General features: G+C 40.7%; 1 protein-coding gene across 1 annotated transcript in view; it reads left to right on the forward strand.

The window, feature by feature from the left end:
* The window catches only part of DNAH8 (dynein axonemal heavy chain 8), a 577557-nt gene that overhangs the window by 475917 nt on the left and 73982 nt on the right, over positions 1–27658 (forward strand). Inside the window, exons 65-72 of the mRNA XM_074949111.1 lie at positions 443–561; positions 4067–4170; positions 9935–10111; positions 12739–12906; positions 17791–18003; positions 20517–20654; positions 21208–21335; positions 27159–27330. Coding sequence (XP_074805212.1) covers positions 443–561; positions 4067–4170; positions 9935–10111; positions 12739–12906; positions 17791–18003; positions 20517–20654; positions 21208–21335; positions 27159–27330 — 1219 coding nt within the window. The remainder of the gene's footprint in view (positions 1–442; positions 562–4066; positions 4171–9934; positions 10112–12738; positions 12907–17790; positions 18004–20516; positions 20655–21207; positions 21336–27158; positions 27331–27658) is intronic.

Genomic DNA, 27658 nt, shown 5'->3' on the forward strand with positions numbered 1-27658 from the left:
TTTATGGAATAATGTTTATGGCGTTGTAATATATGAAGAAATAATTGTCTTTTACAGTTTATTAATACAGAAGTGAAGTTTGTATTTGATAAATTCAAAAGCCATCCATAATAATCACAAGTATGTGGCAACTTCATTACCCTATTCCCATTGTAGGATAAGAATAAAAAATGGTACAAGAAACTTTAATATAGCTTGTGTGGATAAGGACAGATGTAATTGCACATAAAAGGTGACATTAAGTATTATCGTTGTAAAGGGATGCTGCATTTTGACTGCATGAAATGCTTCTCTTTCCATATAATATTTGCTGTCTGTGTTTTAAAAAATAATTCAGTTGAAACTGAAGACCTGGACAGTAGTGCGGCTATTTAGATCTCCAATGAATACTATGTGAAAGTTATATATTAAATTATAATTTTCTTAAATTTCTGCCTTTCAGATATCGACGAAGAGCTCATGTTACACCCAAATCTTATCTCTCTTTCATAAATGGTTACAAAGATGTTTATTCTGAAAAGCTAGGAAACATTAATGAACAAGCTGAACGCATGCAAATAGGTAAGATGTATAGGGAATAAAAATAAATATGGTCCCAGATGACCTTTGTTTCATGGTTGGGCTTCTCATTCACAGATCATTTAGGATCACTCCCTTTTTGTATCACAGTCAAATAGCCCAAACCTGAAATGTGTATGTTAAACCTTATAACTCAAGTGATGGTTACTTCAGAGTACTGTATGTGGTAGTAACGTCAATTGGCCAAGTCCCTTTGTATGATAAGAGTGGTACAAATACAGCATTAAAACTAGTTTAATCATCTATCTGAGCATTCCCTCTATTAAACATAAATATTTAATATTCCCAAATTAGCTTTTATAACAGAAAGGGGAAGTTGAAAATGGCTAGAAAGAACACCTGACTGATTGGCTTGAGGGTCGAAGAGGCAGCTCAAAACCACTCCAATCCTTTCTCTGAAGTTTCTGCATTAGCAGTGAGAATTCGGCATAAACTGTCAGTTTGCCTCCTACCCTAGTACAGTGTTGAACGTGGCTGGAGAAGTGGTTGAGACAGGCAGAAGTGTGAGGGAGGTTACATGCTTTTTATGCCTGAAGCTAGTGCTTGTAGTATTTTAAAAAAGAAAAAAGAAAAGCCATAAGTTCATTCAATTGGAGGTTAGACTAGATGATCCTTGAGGTCCCTTCGACCCTATGATTCTACGATTACTGTAGGCAGAATTGGCAGTGCTGCCTACTATTAAGGTCGCCAGACACTTCCCATTATAAGACTGTGTTTTTAGTTTCTTATAACTTTGCCATACTTTAACTGTTTGGGCAGAAATTTTCCATGCTGGGTGTCTGCCTCAGTGTGACGGGGTGCACAGGCCCTGCACTGGACAAGAGGGGTTAACCCCATACTGTGGGCAAAGAAAGCCACCCCCCTCGCCCCTGCTGAACATGCTCCAATTGGAGAGCCAGTATAAAAGGAGGTAACCCAGCTCAGTCAGGAGGGATTGCTGAGGAGAGAGGAGACACATTGCAAGCTCCCACCCAGGAGCTGCCGGAGCCCCAGACCAAGGGGCCTAAGCCTGCTGAGACCTGGGTAGATACCCAGCTACCCGTGGACACCCAGGAGGCATTGGAACGGTCAGAAGCTCCACAGGCTGGAGACCCAGGAGACACATGGACCATACCACTAGAAGACAGGGTAGGAAGTAGACTAGGGGGAGTAGTCATTGATCCAGTTGTAAGACCTAGACAAATTAGACAAATTGTAGGACCTGGACAAATTAGAGGATTGGGCCAAAAGAAATTTGATGGGGTTCAACAAGGACAAGTGCAGAGTCCTGCACATAGGACAGAAGAATCCTATGCACCGCTATAGACTAGGGACCGAATGGCTAGGCAGCAGTTCTGAAGAAAAGGACTTAGGGGTTACAGTGGACCAGAAGCTGGATATGAATCAACAGTGTGCCCTTGTTGCCAAAAAGGCTAATGGCATTTTGGGCTCTATAAGTAGGGACATTGCCAGCAAATCAAGGAACTTGATCATTCCCCTCTATTTGACATTGGTGAGGCCTCATCTGAAGTATTGTGTCCAGTTTTGGGCCCCACAGTACAAGAAGGATGTGGAAAAATTGGAAAGAGTCCAGCAGAGGGCAACAAAAATGATTAGGGGACTGGAACACATGACTTATGAGGAGAGGCTGAGGGAATTGGGATTGTTTAGTCTGCGGAAGAGAAGAATGAGGGGGGATTTGATAGCTGCTTTCAACTACCTGAAAGGGGGTTCCAAAGAGGATGGATCTAGACTGTTCTCAGTGGTAGCAGATGACAGAACAAGGAGTAATGTCTCAAATTGCAGTGGGGGAGGTTTAGGTTGGATATTAGGAAAAACTTTTTCACTAGGAGGGTGGTGAAGCACTGGAATGCGTTACCTAGGGAGGTGGTGGAATCTCCTTCCTTAGAGGTTTTTAAGGTCAGGCTTGACAAAGCCCTGGCTGGGATGATTTAGTTGGGGATTGGTCTTGCTTTGAGCAGGGAGTTGGACTAGATGACCTCCTGAGGTCCCTTCCAACCCTGATATTCTATGATGACCAGGAACTAAGTCAGCGTGTTTCGGTTGGATCCCCGCAGACCCAGTTTTGAGTACACTCACCTCTGACAGGGTCCTAGGCTGGGACTCTACCCCGGCCACACGCCCTCCCCACCCCCGACCATTAGGCCATCCAGCCCGGTGAGAGAGGGCAGCCATACTGAATATGGCCATTTGGCCATCCAGCCCTGCAGGAGAGGGCAGCCATATTGATTCTGGCCATTAGGCCATCCAGCCCTGCAAGAGAGGGCAGCTGTAAGGACTCTGGTCACTAGGCCTTGCAGCACTGCGTAGAAGGGCAGCCATATTGACTCTAGCCATTAGAACATCCAGCTCTGCAAGGAACATCAGCTGTATTGATTCTGGCCATTAGGCCATGCAGCCCTGTGAGGAAGGGCAGCCATATTGACTCTAGCCACTAGGCCATACCGTCCTGAGGCAAAGGGTGGTCTGGTAGAGTCAGCCGCGAGGCTATAATGACCCTTCCTACATCCCAAAGGAGGGACAGAGTGCACTTGCCCTGTGACACTCAGACTGAACTTTTTGAAAAGTTATAGTCAAAATGGGTCCATTGTTTGCAAGAATGAGATTAGAAAAAATAAATTATTTTGCCATATTAAAAAAATTCTTACAACTATTTCATTGAGAAGATCTAGTCCCCCATGCTTTGGAGTAGGGATTTGAAATTCAGCATGTGGAGTTACATTTGTATCAGGGATGTGCCCTTTCCTGTTCCCATGAAAAGTCGCCCAAATTGGGTCAAATTATAACACTTTGAAAAAACATAGTTTGCATATGTTTAATAGGAATTTATTAGAGCTTTGCTGCTAAAATCTCTGAAGATTCCAGTTGCACTAACATGCTCCAGCCTATCTCAGCTCCTGCATGTAACTGAAGTGTGCATTTGCCATCCCTGGGCTACTGGGGGTGAGCAGGACTTTCCCTGCAATTGCAGCTCATGGCTGCTGAGGCTGGGCATTGGAACTGACAGCAGGGAGAGTGTCTCTTCTGTTCTCTCAATGTCACCCCATTGGCATCTAGACAACATGGAGGAGGAAGGTGCCTGACTTGAATGAAGTGGGGACAAGAGCCAGACTGGGGAAAGGTGGGAGGAGCAGATTGAGAAAAAGCCCCTAGTGGGGAGAAGATACTTGAAGTAGAGTCTGGCAGGGTGCAAGAAACTGGGACCTGGGGTTGAAATTGGCTGGGCAAGAAGACATGGACTAGGAGATGGGGGAGGAGAAGAGGGGGCACTAGGACAAGGACCCTGAGAAGAGTGAAGGGAAAGGAGACTAAGATTGGATGAGAAGCCCAGAGTAGGAGACTGTGAGCTAGTGGGCAGGTGAATGAGAGAGGGGAATAATTGGAGGGTGGTTGTGAGGGGGCAGATTGGAGAAGAGTTAGAAATTATCAAAAATATAGCATTATTCTCCACCTTTCTGAACTGCCATGATTATCTTATATTTGATAGGTCTCGCCAAGCTGATGGAAGCCAGTGAATCTGTTGCCAAACTCTCTCTGGAATTGGCAATGAAAGAAAAGGAATTGGCTTTGGCTTCTGTAAAGGCAGATAAAGTACGTACTTATTTGCTAAACATATTTGTGATCTAGATTCACTTTAATGTCCACTGGTGGCAAAAAAAAAAAAATAGTGTGGGAGAACTGTAGTAGTGTAAAAGGTCCACAACATCCTCTTTGTCAAGGAACTTGCAGGAAATGGATGTAACGCAAAACAGCCTGCTCCTGTGCAAGGAGGAGATGTGGCAAGGGCAGCTGTGTATGCTGCTTCAGCACAGGCTCCACAGTAGCCCTGCCAGTGAGGCTCCTGAGGAGCCCCAACGGAGACTAAAGCTGCCCTGGTGGAACCCACTGGGGAGGGAGATGGTGGAAAAACTATATAAATGCCGGGCCTGGCTTTCCCTAGTTTCTTTCCTCTGTAAGCAGCAGGTCTCATTGCTTGTTTCAGTGCTCTTTGTTGTAATACAGCTTGGTTTGAGAGTTATTCATAGTTAATTTTTGGTTAAGTTATATGTATTAAATTAAGATAATTTGTTAATATTCAATAGCTGGACCTTTTTAGTGTTAGTCAATTCTGTTTCATTGTGTGGTTCTTCTCAGCTTTAATATGGGAGGTCCAGAAAGAAAAATAAAAGTTTGAGTGGTTCTTGTTTTGCAACAACAAAGTAAAGAGTCCCTGTGATCTTGCACAATGCTGGTCCAGTGGGTTGTGCATGTAAGCATAATTTTAAAAATGATGCTCAGCAAAGAGACCACAGAGGAGCCTGATTTGACTTTAATGAAAGTGTTTCTATAGGGAATCAAATTATTCTGGCGTAATAGCAGATGTAGCATCTTCTCTTCTCAAGGACACTCCACACTACTTATCAGCCTTGGTGATGGTCTCTTGGAAACTGACGTTAAAGAGGAAGGAGAAGAGGAATATGTTGATGATTCTAAGGCTGTTTCCAAAGCCTAGGCCCTCTTCCTCCACCTCACAAGACAATAGTGTGCTTCCATTGCTTCCATTTAACCACCAGATAATTATAAGATTTGTGGAGTTTGCAGTTCAGGAAAAAAATTGTACAGACTGTTTGACATTTTGGAGTTTAAATGTAATGGCAAAATATTTCTCCCACAAACCAAGGGATACTTGTGGAATTGGCAGTCTTAGATAAATCAGAAAAAGGAACTATTTCTGATCAGTGTCTGGAGACAGAGAATCCAGAAGGTTGGACTATCTAGGATACAAGAACTACTCTTCTGCAGTATGGTCTTCTGTTTATCAAATTAGCCCCATTTTTACCTCTCTGCAGTCATCTTTCTTTACTCCTTGCCTTATTTTCTTCACTGTCTCCTAGCCATAGAACTAGCCATGCACGTGTCTGGGGGGTGGGGATGAGGCATATGTGTGTATAAATAAAAAAAACACCAAACAGAAAACAAAACAAAGCTCTTTGAGCCCAGGACTTCATTTTTTATTTGTCTATAAAGTGATTTGCATATATAAGTATTATAGAAGTAATTAAGATAATAGCACACAATAATGTCCAAGTACAATTTCTACACTTGGGATTAGATCCCTGGAACAGCTGCCTGAAGAAAAACACAAGGTCAGTATGCCTTTCATTTCCTTAGAGAGACACTGTGGGTGAGGTAAAATCTTTTATTGAACCAAATAAAAGATATTACCTGACACCTTTTCTCTCTAATATCCTGGGACCAACATGACTACAACACATTGCATTTCATTGTATAGTCTGATTCTGTTCCTGGGGAAGACCCAGAGCTTGTGAGATTTGTAGATAGAGTCTGGTTAAGGCCAAGCAAAGAACTACTGAGTCCCTATGACAGTTTTGTGAAACATCCGCAAAAGTGGGGCGACTTTTGGGACAGACTGAACTTTATTTGGCATGAGAGGGAAGTGGAACATGAGAGAAAAAGAGAGGAGCTTCCTCAAGACCTCACTCTGCTGCAATATCTGTCCCTCTCCTCAAGCGCTAAACATGTCAGAGTTGATATGACATAATCAAATGCCTCCTTTGGATGCAGACATACTCTGTCTGGATTATGTCAAAAAACAAAAACAAAACCCCAACTCCATTATCCCCCCAAAAAATTTGTTCAAGACTGAGGATAAGATTTACAGCAGTGATCGTCAGACCTCTGCTGTAAATCTTATCCTCAGGTTCAGTAGCAAAATCAGCAATCAACATTCACAAAAGAGCCACAGTAGTGTGAATTCATTGTTTCATTTACTATTTTTATACATATATATATATATTTAGTCTCACAGCAAAGTGACTGACCAAGTATTCTACAATTGGTATAGAAGGTGCAGCTGCCCCACCCCAGGAGAGCAGGGGTTAAAAGCAGCCCTTGGAGAGGGCTGTGGCTGGGACCCAGTTAGACAAGTGATTAAGAGCAGCTGAAAGAGGCTGGCTGAGTAGCTGGCCACAGGTGTAGCTAGCTCAATCAGGGCACAGTGGGCCCTGATATAAGGGCTAAGGGAGGTGCTGGGTCAGTCTCACTCCAGCTTTGGAGTGGGAAGGGCCTAGCTGCCTGGGAGTACAAGGGTACCTGAAGCAGAGCAGCGCTAGAGAAGGGCAAAAGCAGCTCCAGCCTGGCAACTCCCCAGGCTGAGGCCTTGGTAAAAGCCTACAGAGGCTGCAGAAGTGCAGCCCGGGGATAGGTAGAGGCACCTGGTCCAACCCCCTTGCCAATGATGAGTGTCCATTAAAGACTGCAGTCTGCCCCAGGGAAAGTGTCTAGATGATGACTGGCAGTAACCACTGAGGCAAGGTGGGTATAGAGGGTTGGGGGTTCCCCTGGGAGGGGAGACCCATGGTGTGGGGGTACTGCTTTGAGCAGAACCCCAATGTAAAGGGCACCAGGGTCTGGGAGGGAAAGACGGTGAGTCAGCGATCTGCTACAGATCCAAATCCCAAATAAATCCGTTTTACCCTGTATAAAGCTTATACAGGGTAAATTCATAAATTGTCTGCCCTCGATAACACTGATAGAGAGAGATGCACAGGTGTTTGCTTCCCCAGGTATTAATAACTTACTATGGGTTTACTAATAAACAAAAGTGATGTTATTAAGTATAAAAAGCAGGATTTAAAGTAATAACAGACAGAACAAAGTAAGTCGCCAAGCAAAATAAAGCAAAAACACGCAAATCTAAGTCTAATACATTAAGAAACTGATTACATGTAATATCTCACCCTCAGAGGTGTTCCAATAAGCTTCTTTCACAGACTAGACTCCTCCCTAGTCTAGGCCCAATCCTTTCCCCGGTATAGTCCTTGTTAGTTCCAGCAGACATCTCAGGTGGTAAGCAGGGGTTTTCTCATGATTGGCTGCCCCTTTTGTCCTGCTCCAACCCATTTTATAGCTTTGGCACAAGGCAGGAATCTTTTGTCTCTGTGGGTCCCCACCCCTCCTTCTAAATGAAAAAGTACCAGATTTAAGATGGATTTCATTATAAAGTGACATGGTCACATGTCACTGTAAGACCCCTAGTTTCCATTCCCCATGCACTGGCCACACATACACAGGAAGGCTTTCAAGTAACTAAGGCCATTTAGAGCTGATTGTTTCTGGAGCACCCTTAATGGCCTCCACTTAATATGTTTACATCAGTGATACAAGTTTATATCTTATTTTCCTAACTCCAGATCTAGAAATAATACATGCAAACAAATAGGATGAACACACTTATTAGATTACAAGCTTTCTAATGACACCATACAAGGGATATTTAGTGTAAAGCATATTCCAGTTATGTCATATTCATAAGCATATTTCCATAAAGCATATGGACTGCAATGTCACAAATATATACACCTGTTCTGAGGTCCAGAAGGATGTGAGAGGCAGATCAGTTGAAAGTCTCTGGATGAAGATGAGGATAGTTAAACTCTGGAATAGGCTTCCAAGGGAGATTGTGAAGTCCTCATCATTGGGAGGTGGGGGTTAAGAACAGGCTAGGCAGATATCTGTCAGGGATGGTCTTGGTTTACTTGGTCCTGCCTCAGCAGAGGAAGTTGGACTAGACGATCTCTTGAGATCCATTCCAGCCTCACTTTTCTATGATTCTCAGATGGTGGCTGTTATATGGCTGTCACTTGGTGTGACTGTTTTTTACTGTGTACCCTCTCTCTGTTGTTCTTCTGCTTGCCATTTCCCAGTAATTCTCTCCAGATTGTAAGAAGGGCCATTCTATGAAAGTAGATCAAGTTTATCTTACCTGTTAATTGGAATGACCCTCTGCCAATTCAGAACAACCCTCCTTTGTGTGTTTTTCTTAGTTATATTTCATGTATTTTTCCAGCATTGGAAACTTTCTCTGGAAGTTTTAGTGACAAGCTGGCTTTTGTGGACCAGTGGCTGATACCTGGACATAGAAATGTGCATACTCCTGCCTCTAAAAGCAGTTTGGCAGAAGATTCCACTTCGGGTGTGCATGCAACCCAGGCATTTGAGATTAGAATCTTTTGGTCAGCAATGTCTGTTGGGGTAGTGCCTTCTGTGTCCTTGTGCAGCTCCCTCCTCCCCCCACTTCTAGTGCATAGATAGAGCCCTGCACAGATACAAAATTAGGATCCGCATCTATCCGCGAACATAGTCTGCGGATATAAAACGGATATCCACATATTTTCAGGGCTCTATGCATAGAGGGCGGAGCAGGGCCAACTGTTGCTCAGTTCCATTTTTTACCACCAATGGTTATGAGACAGAACTTCTAGCAGTGTTCACTTTCTCTTGTGTATTTTGCAATTTAATCTATCTAGTTGTATATTTGTTAGTATTAGTGTATAGTATATGTGCAGTGTTAGTATTATTCCCATTATTTTCTAATATCCAAGAAAAAAAGGAGGATGGTGCCCAATTCTGGACTTGAGATGGCTCAGTGCCTTTATTTGTTGATTCAAATTCAGAATGGTAACCCTGGTCCCTATAATCCCATACCTAGGTCCACAGGACTGGTTCATATTTCTCAACTGCAGAATGTGTATTTTCATATAACTATCCACCTGGCATACAGGAAATACTTGAGGTTTCAAGTGAGGACCTCCCCTTTTCAATAGAGAGTCCTACTGTTTGATTTGTCCGCAGTACCAAGAACCTTTACCAAATGCCTTGCTGTCATGGTGGCTAATGTAAGACAAGGAATACAAGTTTATCCTTACCTTGGTGATTGGCTCATTTGAGAGAGTTCACCTCAGCAGATGAAAGATTCATTTAATTAGTTCTGTCAGCTTTTCACCATCATCAACAACAAAAATCAACATTAGTGCCAACCCAGAGGATAGAATTCATACAGGCAGTTCTAGACTCTACTACATTACTACAGCAAGAACATACCTACCTCAAGATAGTTTCAAAGTTGTGACAGATCTTGTTATGAATTATAAAACTGTCCTCAAACTCTGGTAAGAATGTGTCTAAAACATTACATGGGCTCTTGCACATATGTAAGACAGCATACCAGACATCACCTTCACTACATGCAAGGGTGGTTGAAATCATCTACCTTCCAGACAAACAGCACATTGACATGACTGGGCAGGTCCCTTGAGAAGTCCTCTTATCATTAAATTGGTGGAAGATCCCAGTCAGATATTACAGGGGAATATCATTTTCGTCACCTCTACCCATGAAATTTTGCTACTTTACATTCCATAGTAAAATTATATATGTACCATGTGTAGCTAATATTAACCAAGAAACAACCCTTTTGTATTCTGATTTCATTATATTTGCAAATGTATTCATTTGTTCTCAGATTTGCATATTTTTACATTTTATTTGTTTATGTATTTATTGTTAATGCTAGGTGCTGGCAGAAGTTACAGTAAGTGCTGAGGCATCAGCTAAAATAAAAAATGAAGTCCAAGGTGTGAAGGACAAAGCACAAAAGATTGTAGATGAAATTGATTCAGAGAAAGTGGTAGCAGAGACCAAACTGGAGGCAGCTAAACCAGCATTAGAAGAAGCAGAAGCTGCATTGAATGTGAGTAAAGTTTGTAGGTTTTCATCAGTCTTGGTGTTGATACCAGGTACCAGGTGTTGTCTTCTATGATTAAAGAATGGCTAATACCAGCCAGACAAGGGTTCACCTCATGTTCATAGCCATCATTTGAGCTTGTCAGTTTTAGTACGCAAGCCTTTTGTTAACAGTTGTGGAGTCCATATTTTACTTCCAAGTGCATCCATATCTCTGCTTTAAGAGAGAGAAATAAATATCCCTTCAGGTCCTGCTTCCATCTAGCCACTTAACAAGTATAAAGGCTTAGATGTAAATCTTCCCAAAAGTTCTTTGAGTGATTGCACATGTGCATTGCACTCTTGATGTGCGCATGCCCCACGCACAGTCAGAATTTTTTCCCTCAGTGGTATCCATTGGGACAGCTCACCCTTTGAGCCTCTAGCAACATGTTCCTCCCTGCAACTAACTCTGAGGGTGGCTTTCCTAGTAGCTATCACTTCAGCCAGATGGGTGGCCAAGCTGTGTATTCTGACATCCAAACCATCTTATACAACCTTCTTTAAGAATAAAGTATACTTTCCCAGTCATCCAAGATTTTTCTCTAATGTGGTGTCTAATTTTCATATTAACTAGTCAATTTACTTACCTACTTTTTACCCAAAACCACACACCAATAGGGAAGAACAATGCCTGCACACCAAAGATATTAGGAGACCTTTAGCGTTCTACATGGACAGGACTAACCAGTTCTGTTTGTTAAGCCAATTATTCGTGGCCATTGTGGACAAGGTGAAGGGTCACCAGGTCTCAACACAAAGAATTTAGTCTTGGATAACTTTCTGCATTCGTATATGTTATGATCTTGCAGCAATGTGACAGCACATTACACAAGATAGCAAACAGCCTCTGCTGTGTTTCTTGCTCATGTCCCAGTCCAGGAAATTTGTATAGCAGCAACCTGGTCTTCCATTCACACCTTTTCATCACATTATGCCATCACTCATTACTCTAGAGACAGTGCTAAATTTGGATGAGTTGTACTCCAGTCTGTGTGTACATGATCTCCGATCCTTCCTCCTACTTTATGACATGTGAGTCACTGAGCGTGAAATGCACATGTGCAATCAATCAACGAAGAAAAATGGTTAGTAACCTTCCATTGTTGTTGTTCAAGATATGTTGCACATGTCCATTACATGACCTGCCCTCCTCTGCATCAAAGTTGTCCAGCAAGAAGGAACTGAGGGAACTCGGGAGTGGCTGGGCCCTTTATACTGTCATGCTGTAATGCATGGCAACAGAGGGCACTCAAGCTGCTCCGATGGCTACTGCTGACGGAAAAATTGCCCACAATTCTGTGGGGGCACACACACACACACCAAGAGTGCAATAGACATGTGCAACACATCTCAAAGAACAGCAGTTATGGAAGGTTAGTAACCATTTTTTTAAAGGTGTCAGTAGAATCTAGAATGCCTTCCAGTCTGACTTGGAAAGTATTCTCTTAGTGTGAGAATAATGGCTTTTCATTATCTTGTTAGATCACTGACATCTTTCCATATTTCCTTAGCAAAAGTGGAGTCTGAAGGATGGATGCTCCCTCTCCCATTAATGGATTTTATGTATATTTTTCTGGAACTAAAGAGAAAGGAACAAAGTAGGTCAGAGGGATCATAAGAAGAGAAGTTAACAAATGACGAAGCATTACTGCATTTCAGATCTTAATTGATTTGTTCTGCTGTACTCTGAACAGTTGTCAAGCAGAGAATCATGGAGAAAGGAGGAAGTGGCGTAGAGAGATAAAAGCATCAGTATGTCTTATTGATTCAATCCATCTCCTGCTCCAGTTACTAATAGTTATACCAAGAGAAGGGTTCAGTCAATCACAAGCAAGAGAAATCAAGCATTATCCACTCAGAAACATTGAAGTCCACATTGGTGATAGGAAGGGCCAGACTTTCAAAACTCTTGCATGCATCTTGAAAATTCCATTTGGTAGATATAATTACCTCTTTGCTTTGCAAATAGCAGCATGCGTATATTTTGTTGGCACAAATTAGGCTGCTGGTTTTGATATGTTGACACAATATTTGTCTAATCACATCACTTCATTTACAGATAAATATTTATTCAAATGAGAAATCTATCTAAGCAGTGGTTTCAAAGTGACACTAATAGAAAGCCAAAGAGCAGCAATACAGGACTTTAATGCCTTCTCAATGACTCCATTTACCAAATGCCCACACAAGCCATTTTCTTGCCTTTCTATATTCTTCTGCCAGGAACCTTACACTTTAAGTTACACCAATTTACAATTCATTTTTCATCACTATTAAATATAACAGCTTAATTCCATAATGCCTGTATTATTTGTATTTAATTTTGATTTTCACAGGGGGATGGAGAAAACAGATAGGTGTTTAGTATATATTTCTTTAAATCAGCTTCAGGGCATAGAACTATAAAGTTTAGTAAAGTAATCCCAATAACTCATATATACTGTATGTTCATAAATCAAACTTCCCTCAAGCACAAAAATGAAAATTGGAATAATAATAATAATTAATAATTAATATGATATTGAATGAAAAAATCTATGAAATGGTACTAAGCAATAAGTCCACTTTCCCTCCCTCCCCCCCCCGATATAGACTATCAAACCAGTGGATATTGCTACGGTTCGGAAACTTGCGAAACCCCCTCATCTAATCATGAGAATTATGGATTGCTGTTTGTTACTGTTCCAAAAAAAAATAGACGCCGTGACACCGGATCCAGAAAAGGCTTGCTGCAAACCATCCTGGGGAGAGTCACTAAAAGTAAGTAGAATGTCCAGGCAGCAAGTCTTGAACATTTTCTAAAACAATAAAAAAAATGAATATCAGTGTTTTATGGTGCTAAATCCTTGTTCAAAATAGGGACATACATCCTTAAAACATGAACACAAATATAAGCTTTTAGAGCAGCATAAATATGCAAACAAATTCTGCTTGATAACACAAATTTTGCTATGTCCTTAGTGAAAAGTGTGTTGCTTAAAGTTTTGATGAACAGACACATAAAGGGCTTTGTTCAATCCTTCAGAGTAAAACGGCAAGAAAGAATAAGTGAGGAAATGTAGTATTTCTGTAGCTCTAATTTTGTCTGACATTGAACCAGTTAGTTAATTTTATTCGGAATTGTAGGTGCTTTGCACCTCTGAAAATCAGGGTATTTTTATTTAGGGCTTGTCTACAGACAAAAGTTGAACTGCTTTAGATGTTCAGGTATAGTTAAACAGGTACAGCCCCCCTAGTGTGAATGCAGTTATACTGGTATAAATGTGTATACTGGTAAAGTTTATTCCCACATGGAAAGAAGCTATACCAATATAAGAAACCTTTATGTTAGTATAACTGCGTCCACATTATGGGTTTTATTGGTATAACTATTTTGGTTAAAAAAATAAATAAAAACCTAACTGACATAGTCAGATCAGTACAAAAACTTTGTGTAGACCAGGTCTAAGGTACCTACATTTGAAAATGTTGGCCAATACCCTTGCCCTGAAAGGCTTACAATATAAAATAGGAATGAAAACAGAACAGGGAGGAGTTTAAACTGGTGTAAACCAGTGTAGCTCTATTGACTTCCATGGAGCTATGCATACCAGATGAAGATTAGGTTTACTGGAAGAACTAAACATCACAAAGCATGGGGGAGGGAATGGATAGTATAGTTGACCTTATGGTTGAGTCATGGAACTGGGAGCTGAGAAATCTGAACTCTGCTCCTACTTATTGAATACATTGGACCAACAGGTTTTTTCATAGCTGTTTGAACATGCTAGACAAAATGACTAGTCATCAGCTTCAAAGATACTGTCTCCTTGTCCAGCTGCACTCCTTCTCAGACTGACTTCTATGCTTTCTTCGGTTTACCTTCTGCCTTGGTGCCTCCTGAAGAGGTCAACCATTTTTATGAGCAAACAGTAACATAGATAATAGAATCATAGAACTGTAGGGCTGGAAGGGACCTCAAGAGTTCATCTAGTCCATCCTCCCCCTGCTGAGGCAGGATTAAGTATGCTTAAACCATCCCTGAAAGGTGTTTGTCTAACCTGTTCTTAAAAACTTCCAAAGATGGGAATTCCACATCCTCTTAACCTGTTGCAGTGCTTAACTATCCTTATAGTTAGAACGTTTTTCCTAATATCTAACCTGAACCTCCCTTGCTGTAAACTTACCCTCAGTGTACATGGAAAACAATTGATCACCATCTCCTTATAGCAACCTTTTACATATTTGAAGACTGTTATTATGTCCTGGCTCAGCCTTTTCTTCTCTAGACTAAACATGTTTTTCCTCAAGTTTTCCAAACTTCTTATCACTTTTGTTGATCTCCTTTGGACTCTCTTCAGTTTGTTCAAATCTCTCTTAAAGTGTCATGCACAAAACTGGACACGCTATTCCAGCTGAGTCCTCACCAGTGCTGAGTAGAGCAGAACAGTTACCTCTCATGTCTTACATATGACACTCCTGCTTATAAATCCTAGAATGATATTTGGCTCACACTGCATCACACTGTTGACTCATATTCATTTTGTGATCGACTATAATTCCCAAATCCTTTTCTGCACTACTGCTGCCTAACCAGTTGTTTGATTTTTCCTTCCTAAGTGTAATATTTTGTAGTTGTTTTTATTGAATTTCATCCTATTTATTTCAGACCAATTCCCTAATTTATCAAGATAATTTGGAATTCTAATAGCTGTGCCCAGATTCTTTCAGTGGTAGACTCATGATGCTAAAATTGTGATGCGTCCAACTCATCCTTGTTCTCTCTCAAGGCTGACAAGAAGCTCCCTTCCCTTTTAAGGCAGGCATAATGGTCTCTTATAGCAAAGTCCATGACAGTGGCACCAGACTGGGAGCACTGTTTCCCCATTGTCTTGGGCTTTAGCTACTGAGTTCATTCCCTTCTGCCCAGCTCGTGATTTGGTCATCATTAGGAGCCCAGGTTTCTGCTCCCTGTTCTCTCAGGGCAGGTACCACTTCTGGCAACTTCTCCTGAGCCTTGTTTAAATGTCCCCATTCTACTGCATAGCATTTCTCCTCATTTCTCACTCATGAGTAATGCCACCCACCTGTGGAATTCAAAGGTGGTACAGGGTTGTTGATAGAGGTTCCTGGACTAAGCTCCATCCTTCATCTCAGTCCACCAGAATTTTCTGCCTCTGGCAGTTGACCAAATTCAAAATTCAGATTCTCATGATCATTTTAATACTTTAAATTGATAATACAGTTTAATACTTTAAATTGTATTAGTTTTCATGCAGTAGTGACTTCATTTTGGCAACTAGCTCTTCTGTTCCTCTCCCAAGGTGAGGAATTGCAGAGTATTGAGGCTCTAACCATCTGGTTTCTCTGGTACAGCCAGAAGCCACCAACCCTTGCTCTTCCAAGGCATGAGATTTGATACCAAGACCTATGTCCTGTTACCATAAGATGCTGATCCTCGCATTGTCAGGGCATGGGGCATTGAATTAGACAGGTGTATAGTGACTTAGCTCCCACCCAAAGCAGAGACTCCACCATGGTAAGGCTGTGGTTTCCAGACCTTCTACAACTATTACAAGGAACCTGTCTCTCCCCAAAACCACAGATCCAGAAGAATGGTCAGATTTCCCACCCAGACCCACAATATCTTCAGGTGACAATATGAGCCATAGGGATCTGACAGACCTGGAAATATCCTTCTAAATGCCAGAAACAGTCAACCCACAGATGCTATGACCTTAAATGGAAAAACTTTTCTGTCTGAGCAAATAATATGTATGCAGTGTTGTTGTAGCTATGTTGGTCCCAGGTAACATAGATCCAGCATTAGTTTCCATCCATTCTATGTTGGAGTATCTGCTTTATTTAAAATCCATAGGACTGTCTATATCACTTGTAAAGGTGCACTTAGCAACTACTTCTGTGCTCCATGTACTGATAACAAGACTATATTCACCCATAACAGAGTTAAGAGATTCATGAAGGTGCTAATGAATGTTTACCCTCCAGTTGAAGAACCAACCAACCAAGCAACATGGGATCTCAACCTTGTACTTACTAAGATCATGAAATTCCTTTCAAAACATTGGGAGAATGTTCCTTATTTCACCTTTCAGTGAAGAAAGCTTTAATTGTGGCCATTACATCTTTTGTAAGAGCAAACAAGCTCTTATGAATGACCCACCGTCTACAGTCTTCCACATAGATAAGGTGGTCCTATGCCCACACCCTACATTTATTCCCAAGGTGGTAACAGAATTCCATCTCAACCAGTCCATTAATTTGTCAGCATTTTTCACAGACTTCAGTCTCATTCAAGTGAAACAAAGTTACACCCTTAGATGCCAAGAGAGCTTTAGCTTTCTTTTTAAATTGGTGCCTGGAATTTAGAAAATCATCAAGATGCTTTATCTCTTATGGGGATAATAATAAAGGACAATCAGTTACATCACAGTGTCTGTCTAAGTGGGTTAGGTTTTGTATAGAGGAAAGTTAGAAACAAAGCTCAGTTCTTGCTTTTACAAAACACTACTCCCTAAGTCTGACATCCAGATTGGCTCTCAGTTTAGTAAGGCACTGTTACAGTAGTTGCTTAACTAGACTCAGGGTCCCACTATCTGGAGACCGGAGTACTGCTTATCACACTATTCCAAGAGTGGTAATGTGCAGAGGCATTGAGGAAGAAATGACTGTTACTCACCATTAATCAGAATTCTTCAAGATGGATTCTGCACATTGACACACCCTGCCCTCCTTGCCTTCTTTCTTAGAGTCCTGTTTGTAACTGTAGATCTGAGGAGGCGATGGAAGGAAAGGAGAGGGCCAGGGCACTTCTACTCCTTTTATAGCCTCTCTCTCAGAACATCCATAGAAATGTAGGACTGGAAGGGACCTTCTGAGTCACTGAGTCCAGCCCCAAGTTTTCACAGTCAATCATATCATATAATCATGTTCATAACCTTATCAAGCTCCATCTAAAAACTACTTATTTTGTTCAGGAACAAGGAGTAGATGGACTGCTCTTGTGCTCCAGCTGTCCAATAGGCACTACTATGAAAAGGTTCTATTGTCCAAGCTGCACCGCCAGTACATTCCCAGAGTGTGACTGTGCAGAGGTCATCTTAAAGAACTCTGGTTATAGGTGAATAACCTTAATTTCTTCAAGAATTACTTCTGTGCATTCACACTTTGCACCCACTGTCTCCTGTACCTTGGAGTTCTTCATATAGACAAATCTCAGTGGCTCAAGAGAAGGAGTTGAGATGATTGAGGCACTGCACTTACTTAAATAGATGGGGGTACCAATCGCTCACTACCATGAGGGATCACTCATGTACCCCCCAAAAGCCATGTCTTTGAAGAGAGCAGTTTGAGCTCATCACCAGCGGCCACTGTCACACAAGCTGGATTGCACAGAGGTGACTCTTGAGGAACAGTTACTGGAAAGTAACCTCTCTTAATTTTAAAACAGTTGAAAGACTAGTTAAATAAAAATGTAGGAGGAGTTAGTACAATAAAGTTTCTCCTCTTCATATTAACTGTAACAGATTGCTCCTTCTGTACTTTAGGGTCATTTTCCAAACATTACTCAATCATGAAAGATTGAACTTTTCAATGTAGAATATCAAATAGTTACTAAAGCTGATTTTTGTTTTGTTTTTGCAGCTTATGAGTGGTCCATTCCTGCAAAGTCTCCAACAATTTGCTAAGGATAGTATCAATGAAGAAACAGTAGAATTACTACAGCCTTATTTTAACATGGAGGACTATACTTTTGAGAATGGTAAAAAGGTCTGTGGTAATGTGGCAGGACTCCTGTCTTGGACACTAGCCATGGCAACATTTTATGGTATTAACAGAGAAGTGTTACCTCTTAAGGTAAAATATAATCTTTGTTTTTTATACTTGCAGTTAGTGAATTAAAATACATATACTGTTTTATTTTGTAGCAGAAATATACTATCAGGGTTGGTCCATTAAAAAATGGCATATCAAGAGTTGTTATGAATAAGAAAAAAACCTTCTAAATTGGCTGAAAATAGTCATGTGTTGAATAAATGGATTTTCACTCTCCCTCCATCAAAGACCCAGAGTAATCTTAACCTCCCGCATGAAATTGTATCTGCTACATGCCAGGGAGGTCTCTGAAATGTTAAAAACTCTAATATCCCACAGGGTCCTAGAGCGCAGGCTCTAGCATGAGCCCGGGATGTCTACACAGCAATGAAACAGCCCTGCAGCCTGAGCCCCATGAGCCTGAGTCAGCTGGCATAGGCCAGCTGCAGGTTTTGCTTTGCTGTGTAGACATACCCTATGAATCTTGGGACTGCTGGATTTTCAAAAAAAAATTGTTTCTTTTCTCCATGTTTCCTTCAAAATAGGAGGAAGGCTTTTTCTTGTTTGTTTCTTAATTTAATTTAACTGAATTTAGTAGTGAGTAGCCAATTTTGTTATTTTAGAAATCTTAATTTCTTCAGACCTATTTGTCTTTAGACCATTATAATTGAAAGTGATAAGAAACCAGGATTTAAAAGGTGCATTTTATGCATGCAAAATTTCCCTGACAAAGAACACAATTTGTGTTTGGGATGCCATGACACTCCCGTAGTGGTGGTTTTCTTTTGGCTTTGAGGGCATTGAGAGAGAAATTTCAAAATCTTCTTTATGAAAGTGACTTTAGGCATGACATTTGTGTGACTGATTTTGCTTTTTCTTGTTTTAATCATGGATCCAAGATCATCTTCAAAAACACCTGAAAAAAGGAAAAGAAGTAATTTGATTCATATCACATTTTTGGCAGAAACTACAGAGCCCTTGTCAGTGGCAATCCTGAACTAATATGCTACTTTAGCATGATCCTTTCCTTGATCAATGGCCTTGATATTTAGCATCAGTTTGCTGAATCAGTTCCATCTCTTTTGAACAATAGGGTTTTCATTTAACTTCCCGCATGGCATAATGTTTGGTCTAGCTTACAGAGGAAAATCATTAGTAACCTTGATCCAATCCAGGCCTCCAGTCAGTCTGCTCGCTAGAAGTCTCTTTCATTGCTGTAACCAGTGGCGCACAGTATCAAGCGCTTCTACTCCAAAAGCTTTAGTATTAAGCACCATCTCAGTAAATTAAATTAAAGTTGCCTGTTTTTACTGTGCTCCAGCTATAATACTAAAGCCAGAAACCCACAAGAGGAATACTTTAAAGCTAGAGACACAAGACAATAATTACAGGTTTCAGAGTAGCAGCCGTGTTAATCTGTATTCGCAAAAAGAAAAGGAGTACTTGTGGCACCTTAGAGACTAACAAATTTATTTGAGCATAACCTTTCGTGAGCTACAGCTTATGCTTATGCTCAAATAAATTTGTTAGTCTCTAAGGTACCACAAGTACTCCTTTTCTTCTTAAGACAATAATTGTAATCAGGCAAAATGGGGGAAAGAATGTCATATATATCAGCAGGGAATTTAAGGAAAGAGTGTTCTTTTTTCCAGGGGTTGAGATAGGCAAGGGAAAAGCTTCTGGTGCCGCAGCCCTCATTGATCAGAGGAGTTACTTTATTTTGATGTTACTCTTGAGTTTTGTGTTTGAAAAATCAATTGTCCCCTGAGGCAAGGACCTGAAATGGACTTGGGTGTGAGACTGGTTCCTTTCTGCGCCAGTGAGATAGCTTACCAGCTTACAGGTCATCTTTTCTAAAAATTCTTTAGAATCTAATATGGAGGGATAACTGCACAGTGATTTCAAAACTTCAGCAGTAATCTTGCAGTCATTGATAGAAATATCATATCCGGAAAGAGCAACAGTATATTGCAGGCTGATAATCTAAAGAAAAATGACCAAAAAGTTTCCCTGTCATTAGTAAAAATATCTACTTGGCCACAATTGAGTGGCTTATTGGCCTACGGCTGTGATTCTCAAGAGTGTCAGGTTATCCGTGACAAATCTCCTAAACTCATGATTAGCTGCCATTGCAGAAAACATGAATTATAAAAATAAAGTAAAACAGAGCTGAACAACAAAGCCCCAGGGATGTTCTCTTTTCCAGGAGCCTGATTGTAATGCTCTTTTCAACATGCCTCTGTCTTGCTCAGTAAGGCATCTGACATCTTCCCAGACCAGAATATTATTTTAAAATTGGCACCCTGGAGCAGGAAGCCAATTTCTTACATTATTATGCTAATACAAATATCATAAGTAGAGATTTAAAAATATGGATTTAAGTGACATTGTTTGGAAAAAGAAATAATTTAAAATACATATTTCATGGTGTTTATTTAATAATGATATTGTGCACAGATTTGTATTCCTGTCCCGGTTGACTAACAATGGAGTAGATTTGAAATAACAGATTTTCTGTTGTATGCCATTATTGTCTAACCATGCTTTATTCTTAGTCTAATTTAGCAAAACAAGAAGGACGTTTGAAAGTAGCTAATGAAGAGTTAGCCACGGCTCAGGCATTATTAGATGAGAAACAAGCTGAACTGGATAAAGTACAGGCAAAATTTGATGCAGCAATGAAGGAGAAAATGGTGAGATAAAAATATTGTATGAACATAAAAAATGGTTTGCACACTGAAACTTTAAAGCGTTATATAGTTTGTGTTTACTGGTTCAATCTTTTCAGAATACAATGAAAGATAAATTGGAGAATAATGTGTAACTACTACAAATGAGCTTCATTTAACCCCTCTTCTTTATGATGCAATGGCTCAGGGACTACTTGCCCTTTATAGAAAAGTGATTTTTAATGCAACAGCATTTTGCTTATCTTAGTTTAATTCTGAAGGTTTTAAAACTTAGCTAGGAAACCTGTTTATTTTAAAAGCCACTAGTGTGAAACACTGGGACCAGGAACCAATAAAAGCTGCATGTTCATTCAGGGCCTAGTGCCTTTTGAAGCTCCAGCAGGGGACTCAGATCTCGACTTCTTCAGTTTTCCTTTTTTTTTTTTGGTTGATCTTTCCATGCATAGGGTAAGTATTCTTGAGAAAAAATAGTTTATAAATTTTGTAAATATAGTAAAGGTCTTTGAATAATAGAATTTGAAAGTTTAATGAGACAGGAAAACTTGTCCAATTTTAGGACCTGTTGAATGATGCAGATGTGTGCAGGAGAAAGATGCAAGCAGCCTCTGCACTTATAGATGGATTGAGTGGAGAGAAAGTTAGATGGACTCAGCAAAGTAAGGAGTTCAAAACGCAGATTAACAGGTATAGTATCTGTTCGACAAAAGAGCAAGATGTCTATAAAATACAAAGACACTGTTTGGCAATAAAATACCCTTCCATAGGTAATTTACAGTGCACAAACTTTGTTAGTTATATCCTGTATATTGCATGGAAATTCCAGGTGTCTGAGTGTTTTCATTCTGAATTAGAGCAAAATCTCAGGCCTTGGAATGTCCCATGAAAGGGAATATTCTGATTCAGGAATGTATTAATGCCACAGCACATCTCAGTCTCCCTGTCCCACAGTGCTGCTCTTTCCTCCTATGTCATAAGATGGGAGGAAGAAAGAAGAAAAACCTTTGGGCTGACAAGGGGGTGGGAGGGAAACTCCTAGGTTAATGATGGAAGAGGATGGGGGTGTAAGGAAACCCCCCCAACGTTGATGATAGGAGTGTGTAGGGGGGAATGGAGGAGGGAAACCTGTGAGTGGTGACAAGGGAAACTCCTGGGCTCTAGACCAGTAGCTCTCAACCTTTCCAGACTACTGGACCCCTTTCATGAATCTGATTTGTCTAGCATACCCCCAAATTACACCTCACTTAAAAACTACTTGCTTACAAAATCAGACATAAAAATACAAAAGTGTCACAGCACACTATTACTGAAAAATTGCTTACTTTCTCATTTTTACCATATAGTTATAAAATAAGTCATCTGGAATATAAATATTGTTCTACATTTCAGTGTATAGTATATAGAGCAGTATAAACAAGTCATTATCCATATGAAATTGTAGTTTGCACTGACTGTTCTAGTGCTTTATATCTAGCCTGTTGTAAAACTAGGCAAATATCTAGATGAATTGATGTACCCGCTGGAAAGCCTCTGTGTATCCCCAGAGGTCTACGTACCCCTGGTTGAGAACCACTGCTTTAGACAGGGGGCTGCCCAGAGAGCCTCAGTGTAGGGAAGCCTGGGAGCAAGGCAGCTTGGCAGTCTGTGAACCAAACAGCCCAGGGAGGCTGGAAGTTTAGTGGACTGAAATAGTGCATGACCATGCAATTAAATATTGCATCATAATGTTGTCTGCTTAGGCAACCTTAATTCTGGCATGTCCTAACTTTTGAGTTCTGATTTTGCAACCTTAATGTACTGTTAAAGTAGTTTTTCTGGATGTAATTTATGTATAGGATACCAAGATACAACGGCAATAGGTACATTCGGAAAGCTTAGATTTAAAATAAATGTGGTGGAGACTTGCTTATAATGGGAAGAGGCTAAGGGAGTGCACGCTAGAACCTTATTGAAATTAAAATTCTCACTGTCTTTCTGGTCAGTACACCAGCAGGCACAGGTATCCAAAGGTTATGAATCTATGGAGAAAATTATTTCTTATGGAAATAAAAAATTTAATCAACTAACTACACAGGATTAAAACTGTTAATGAGTAGCAATAGGCTTATCCCATTTATTTGATATGATCATTCGATTGAGTAATGAAAATCTAAGTCTTGTTCATGACATTATCCTTCCTTTCTCTCTCATGTTATTTTACATAAAACAATTGTAAATAGTTCACAACTAGTTCAGATATTTATGTACAGTATACACTCAGTCTTAGAGTAAATTTTAGAGTTTTTCAGCTGTTTGTTGATCTTTGCTGTTTTGGGGTCTCATTAGACCTTACCTTAAAGTGGTGGTTTCATCTCTGAAAATAGGATATAAGAAGTGTTCCTTTTGTGCAGCTGTGTTCCTTGCTGTAGATGGGCTTGAAAAGTGCCTATTATGCGTTGGGAAGAGGCTCTCGGCTAAAAGTTTTGAAGTATGCTGCTGTACAGCTTCTTTCCTTGTTCATCACTAATGTGTAGTGCCTCCCATCTGTGGAATTCAGAGGTGATCCAATATTGTTGCTGGTGGCCCCAAGATTAAACCACGAGATTTCCTGCCTCTCACAGAAGAACACACTGACAGTTCTTTTTCTCCCAACCATTTTGTTTTTATATTTTTTAATTTTTATTTGTTTCATGCCGTGCTGACTTCACCTTCAAACTTTATTAGATACATGGTTTCCCATAGACACCTCCTTTGAGGACATCGTACGAATTAAATGAGGACTTTTGATTAAAAGCAAATGTTAAATATAAAGAGATTTCATGAGTTTTGGGAGTCTCAGATTGGTGCAGCAGTAGCTCCAACCGTGAAAGATGTAGTCACATCTTCATATTCCCACTTATGGGTATTGCACAGTCTAATGGTGCCTAATGGTAGAACCTTTTCCATGTGGTGTCCATTACAGTGTTCTCATACCCCACTCTCCCCTCAGCACTTCTGAACATAAGGCTATATAAGGGGATGAAGTACCCTCTACCATCTCAATTCCTTCCAAGTGCTTGCCTAGATGGAAGTGAAGCGCTCTGGTCCATTCAGATCCGTGTTTTTTTCCTTCAGTCATAGGGTTGTACTTCAGTAATGAGTTTAGGTTGTTAGATCAGTTCCAGGTTATGGAAGAACCAAAGAAGAAGAAGCTGGGATTCCAGAGATATGCTTCATGCCCTGCTGTCTTCCTGACATCTGATGTCCACATTAGGTGACTCAAGTGCTTGGGAGAGGACAACTCTTTTCTGGGTGTTCCATCTGCTGGACTTTTATGCCCAAAGCTCCCTAGGACAGGCAGAACAGATTACAGGTGCGTCTCCTTAAGGAAGTTCTTGAAGCTAAACCCTTTGGATCTGGGCAGTCATTGGATCCAAGGTCTAGGACGCCAGTTTCAGCTCCTGTGACTTCTTCGGTAAGTCAAAGCAGTTTAAGGGTTCCAGGAAATTGGAACCTTTGTCCGGTCCAGCTGCAGTTCCCACTGCTCCAGCACTCAGGCCTTTGAAGCAGCCTTTGTTGGAACCAAGGGCCACATTGTCATCTCTGGCTCTCTCAGTACCAAAGGAGAAGTTGTCTAGGGAAAAGACAACCACTGTTAGCAGTGCCAGATCCCACAAGTCAGATTTATCAGTTACATCCAATTCTGACAGAACCTCTACAGTCACAAAAACAAGGTTGGTTCTGGTCTCAGTTTCAGGAGTCAATAAGATGGATTTGGTTATTTAATTGGATCCTGTGCCATCCAAAGTCTTTGGCTCTGGCCATAATCCTTGCTCTGGTTCTGGGTCCATCTTCTAGTTCTGAAGAAGACTTTTACTTTAGTAGCTGATGTGCACTGTTCAGCCCTGGGTGTTCCTTGGATCTGAGTGAGAATCCGAGAGTCTTGATAAAGAGATAAGCTTCGCCAGTTCTGAGTTTGGCATCTCCTTTGCCTGAGAAAAGAAGATCAGAAGAGATAGTTAGCCTTTCTCCTGGTTTGCCTGTACCTCGTCCTAAGACTCCTATCGGTTCTCCAAGAAGAGTTTTCTCTGTTTGTTTCTGCCCTCCCCCTGGGTCTGTTGTCTCTTGTGCATTCCGTTGTGGATCTGAGGCCAGATCTGTATCTAGATAGAATAAAAAGATCTGTTTCCTCCTGGTTCAGCACTTCTTTTGATCCTGCACCTGCAGGTTTGTTCCCAAATCCCAGTTGCTGGGAAGACTGGCAATCCTGGAATCCATGATCTTATTAGGGGTCACCACCGGAATTTTTCATATGTCTTCTGTATGGATGGAGAGGTGATGTTTCATCTGTAAAGGATCCAGTGATGGAGAACTCCTAGATCCGATTCCACCAGCTGCATCTGCATCTCAGATAGTGGTGCCTGGTATTCTGTCTGAAGAAGAGGATGAGAAGATAGCGCCTCTTTTTTCGAACAGGAGTATGCTGATGGAGACTATAATCCTGATTTGTCACCAAATGAGCATGTGGGAGTGGCTTCTGCTTCCTCCTGTTCTGGGAACACTCTGCAGTTTCATGATTTAGTGGACCATATGGTGTCCACTTTGGATTTGCATTCAGTGCCTGGAGGAGACATCTCATTTGGTGTTTGACATTCTTTGGGGCTACTTCCAAAAATATGATGTCCTTACCAATGTTTTATCTAGCCTGCTAAGAGGCAGGAGTGGATGAAACAGTCTTATCAGCCTACAGCCAAGAAGGCAGACAAATTATTTCAGATACTCTCTGAGGGGTTTTCATATGTTCATACACACCCTGCACCAATTCACTGGTAGGGATTGGTGCGAGCAGCAGGTCAAGATCTGGACAGGCACATTCTTCCCCTGCAGACAGAGCGGGGAAGATTGATTACATAGGTAGAAAGGTGGTTCTCTTCTTCCTCTCTTGGTATTAGGGTGGCAAATTACCAAGTTATTATGGCTGGCTATCAGTTCCACCTGTCGGAAAAGATGGCACCATTCGTACAGGATTGCCAGATGACAAACAGAATTTGGCAAATGCAGTTCCAGTGGAGGATCAAAATGTGGCAAAGAACTCTCTCTCTAGTTTGTTTGACACCTCAGATTCTTTGCTAGAACACTGGCTTCTGCAGTTACTCTGAGGAGACATGCTCTGCTTCATTCCTCTTCTTTGGCTCTGGATTCTAGAATTAAAGTGGAAGATCTCTTCAAAGGGGATGGTCTTTTCAGTGAAAAGACAGATGAGTTGCTGCTGGACAAGCTAGAGAAGACAAGATTGTTGGCCTGCTTTTTGGGCTTGATTTCTTTTACTGGGAGGAGATCTTCTACCCCTTTCTCTTATCAGAGACAGTATTATCCACAATCTCCTTTGGCTTATTTATTGTCAATTCAAAGGAGTCAATAACAGCCCCAGCAGGCTATGTCATTCCAGAGCCTGCATAAAAAGAGGTCTTTTAAATTGAGGTCTAAATCTAAGCAATCTGATGCCTCCCTGTCATCTTCATTGCACACCAGGCCTCAGATATAATGTGAGAATTGAGAGTCAAGAACCAATCAGGAAGGCCCTTTCCTTTGTCTGCTTTAAGACAAGCTAGCCGATTTATCAGCCAAATTAAGGTTTTTACCTTGGACAATGGGTCCTAGAAATTATAGAAAATGACTGTGCCCTTCAGTTTGAGAAGCTACCTCGTTGGTGCAGAATGTACTGCTTAATTCTAGAAAGCTGACTACCAGGTGGTACCATTTGAAATGGACCAGATTTATGGCTTGCAAAAGGGGAAAATGTGATTCTCCTGTTTCAGTTCTATACCCTGTATTTTAGAATATTTGATACACCTAGAAATTGAGGAGTTATGTAACTCACCTTTGAAAGTTAATTTGGAAGCTATCTCTGCTTGCCACTTTTTATTTAATGTAAAATGCTGTTTGTGCATAATACAGATAAGAAGTCTATGAAAGGGCTATCTAATATGTATCCCCCTTTGAGAAATCCCATCCCTCCTTGGGATCTTAGTTTGGTTTAGGTGCCACCTTTTGAATCTTTGGCTGAGAGTTCTTTATATTATTTATCTTTTATGATGGTATTCATTATTGCTATAACTTCAGCCAGAAATATGACTGAAAAAGACTTTACCCACTAGTAACTGTTGATCTTTGAGAGTCCCCTCTGTGCATTCACATTACCCACATGCCTTCTTTTCTGCCTCAGAGTTTATTAATACATCAGAATTCTGTGCCCAAGTTTGAAGGAACTGAGATGATCAGGGGGTGAACTCACATATAGTGTAGAATGATGATGCCACTCTCATGCAAGACTGTTTATGCACCCTCCAATGGACATGTATTTTCAAAGCAGTTCCTCAGCTCAGTGCCAAGGGAACCATGTCCCAAAAGTGTGAATGCACAGAGGCAGTTCTCGAACAAATTTCTGGTAAGTAACTGTTTTTGATATACACATTTCAAAATGTCGTGGTTTAACTGCATGGTATACAAATGGTACATTATCTCATAATTGTGATTTTATCCCTTTTCTAGACTTGTGGGAGATGTTTTACTCTGCACAGGTTTCCTTTCATACTGTGGCCCTTTTAATCAGATCTTCAGGAACCTTTTGCTTAAAGATTTATGGGAAGTAGAGCTGAAAGTCCGGAAAATCCCTTTTACTGAAAACTTGAACCTGATTTCAATGTTGGTGGATCAACCAACAGTAAGCTTTATACACTGTTGATTTATTTACTACTATAAAAATAAGATTATTCTCAAACCTTGCATGCAAATGGACACGCAGCTTAACATTTTTCTTTGGAATTTTTATGTCCAGTATTGGTACAAATAATTCTTAATGTTGGAGAAAGTGTAGTTAGGACAGAAGTGTAATCACTGATGCTTGTTTCTCTGTTATTGCTCATCAATATGGTACAGCTTGACAAAGTTGTTACTGGTTGTTTCCTCCCATATATCACAGTACTGAGTAAGGTATAGACGGATAAATTAGACAGACCTATATAGTAGACAACTAGAAGTGATAGACATTA

The sequence above is a fragment of the Natator depressus genome, chromosome 3 (genome assembly GCF_965152275.1).
Source record: "Natator depressus isolate rNatDep1 chromosome 3, rNatDep2.hap1, whole genome shotgun sequence".
Classification (NCBI taxonomy): Eukaryota; Metazoa; Chordata; order Testudines; family Cheloniidae; genus Natator; species Natator depressus.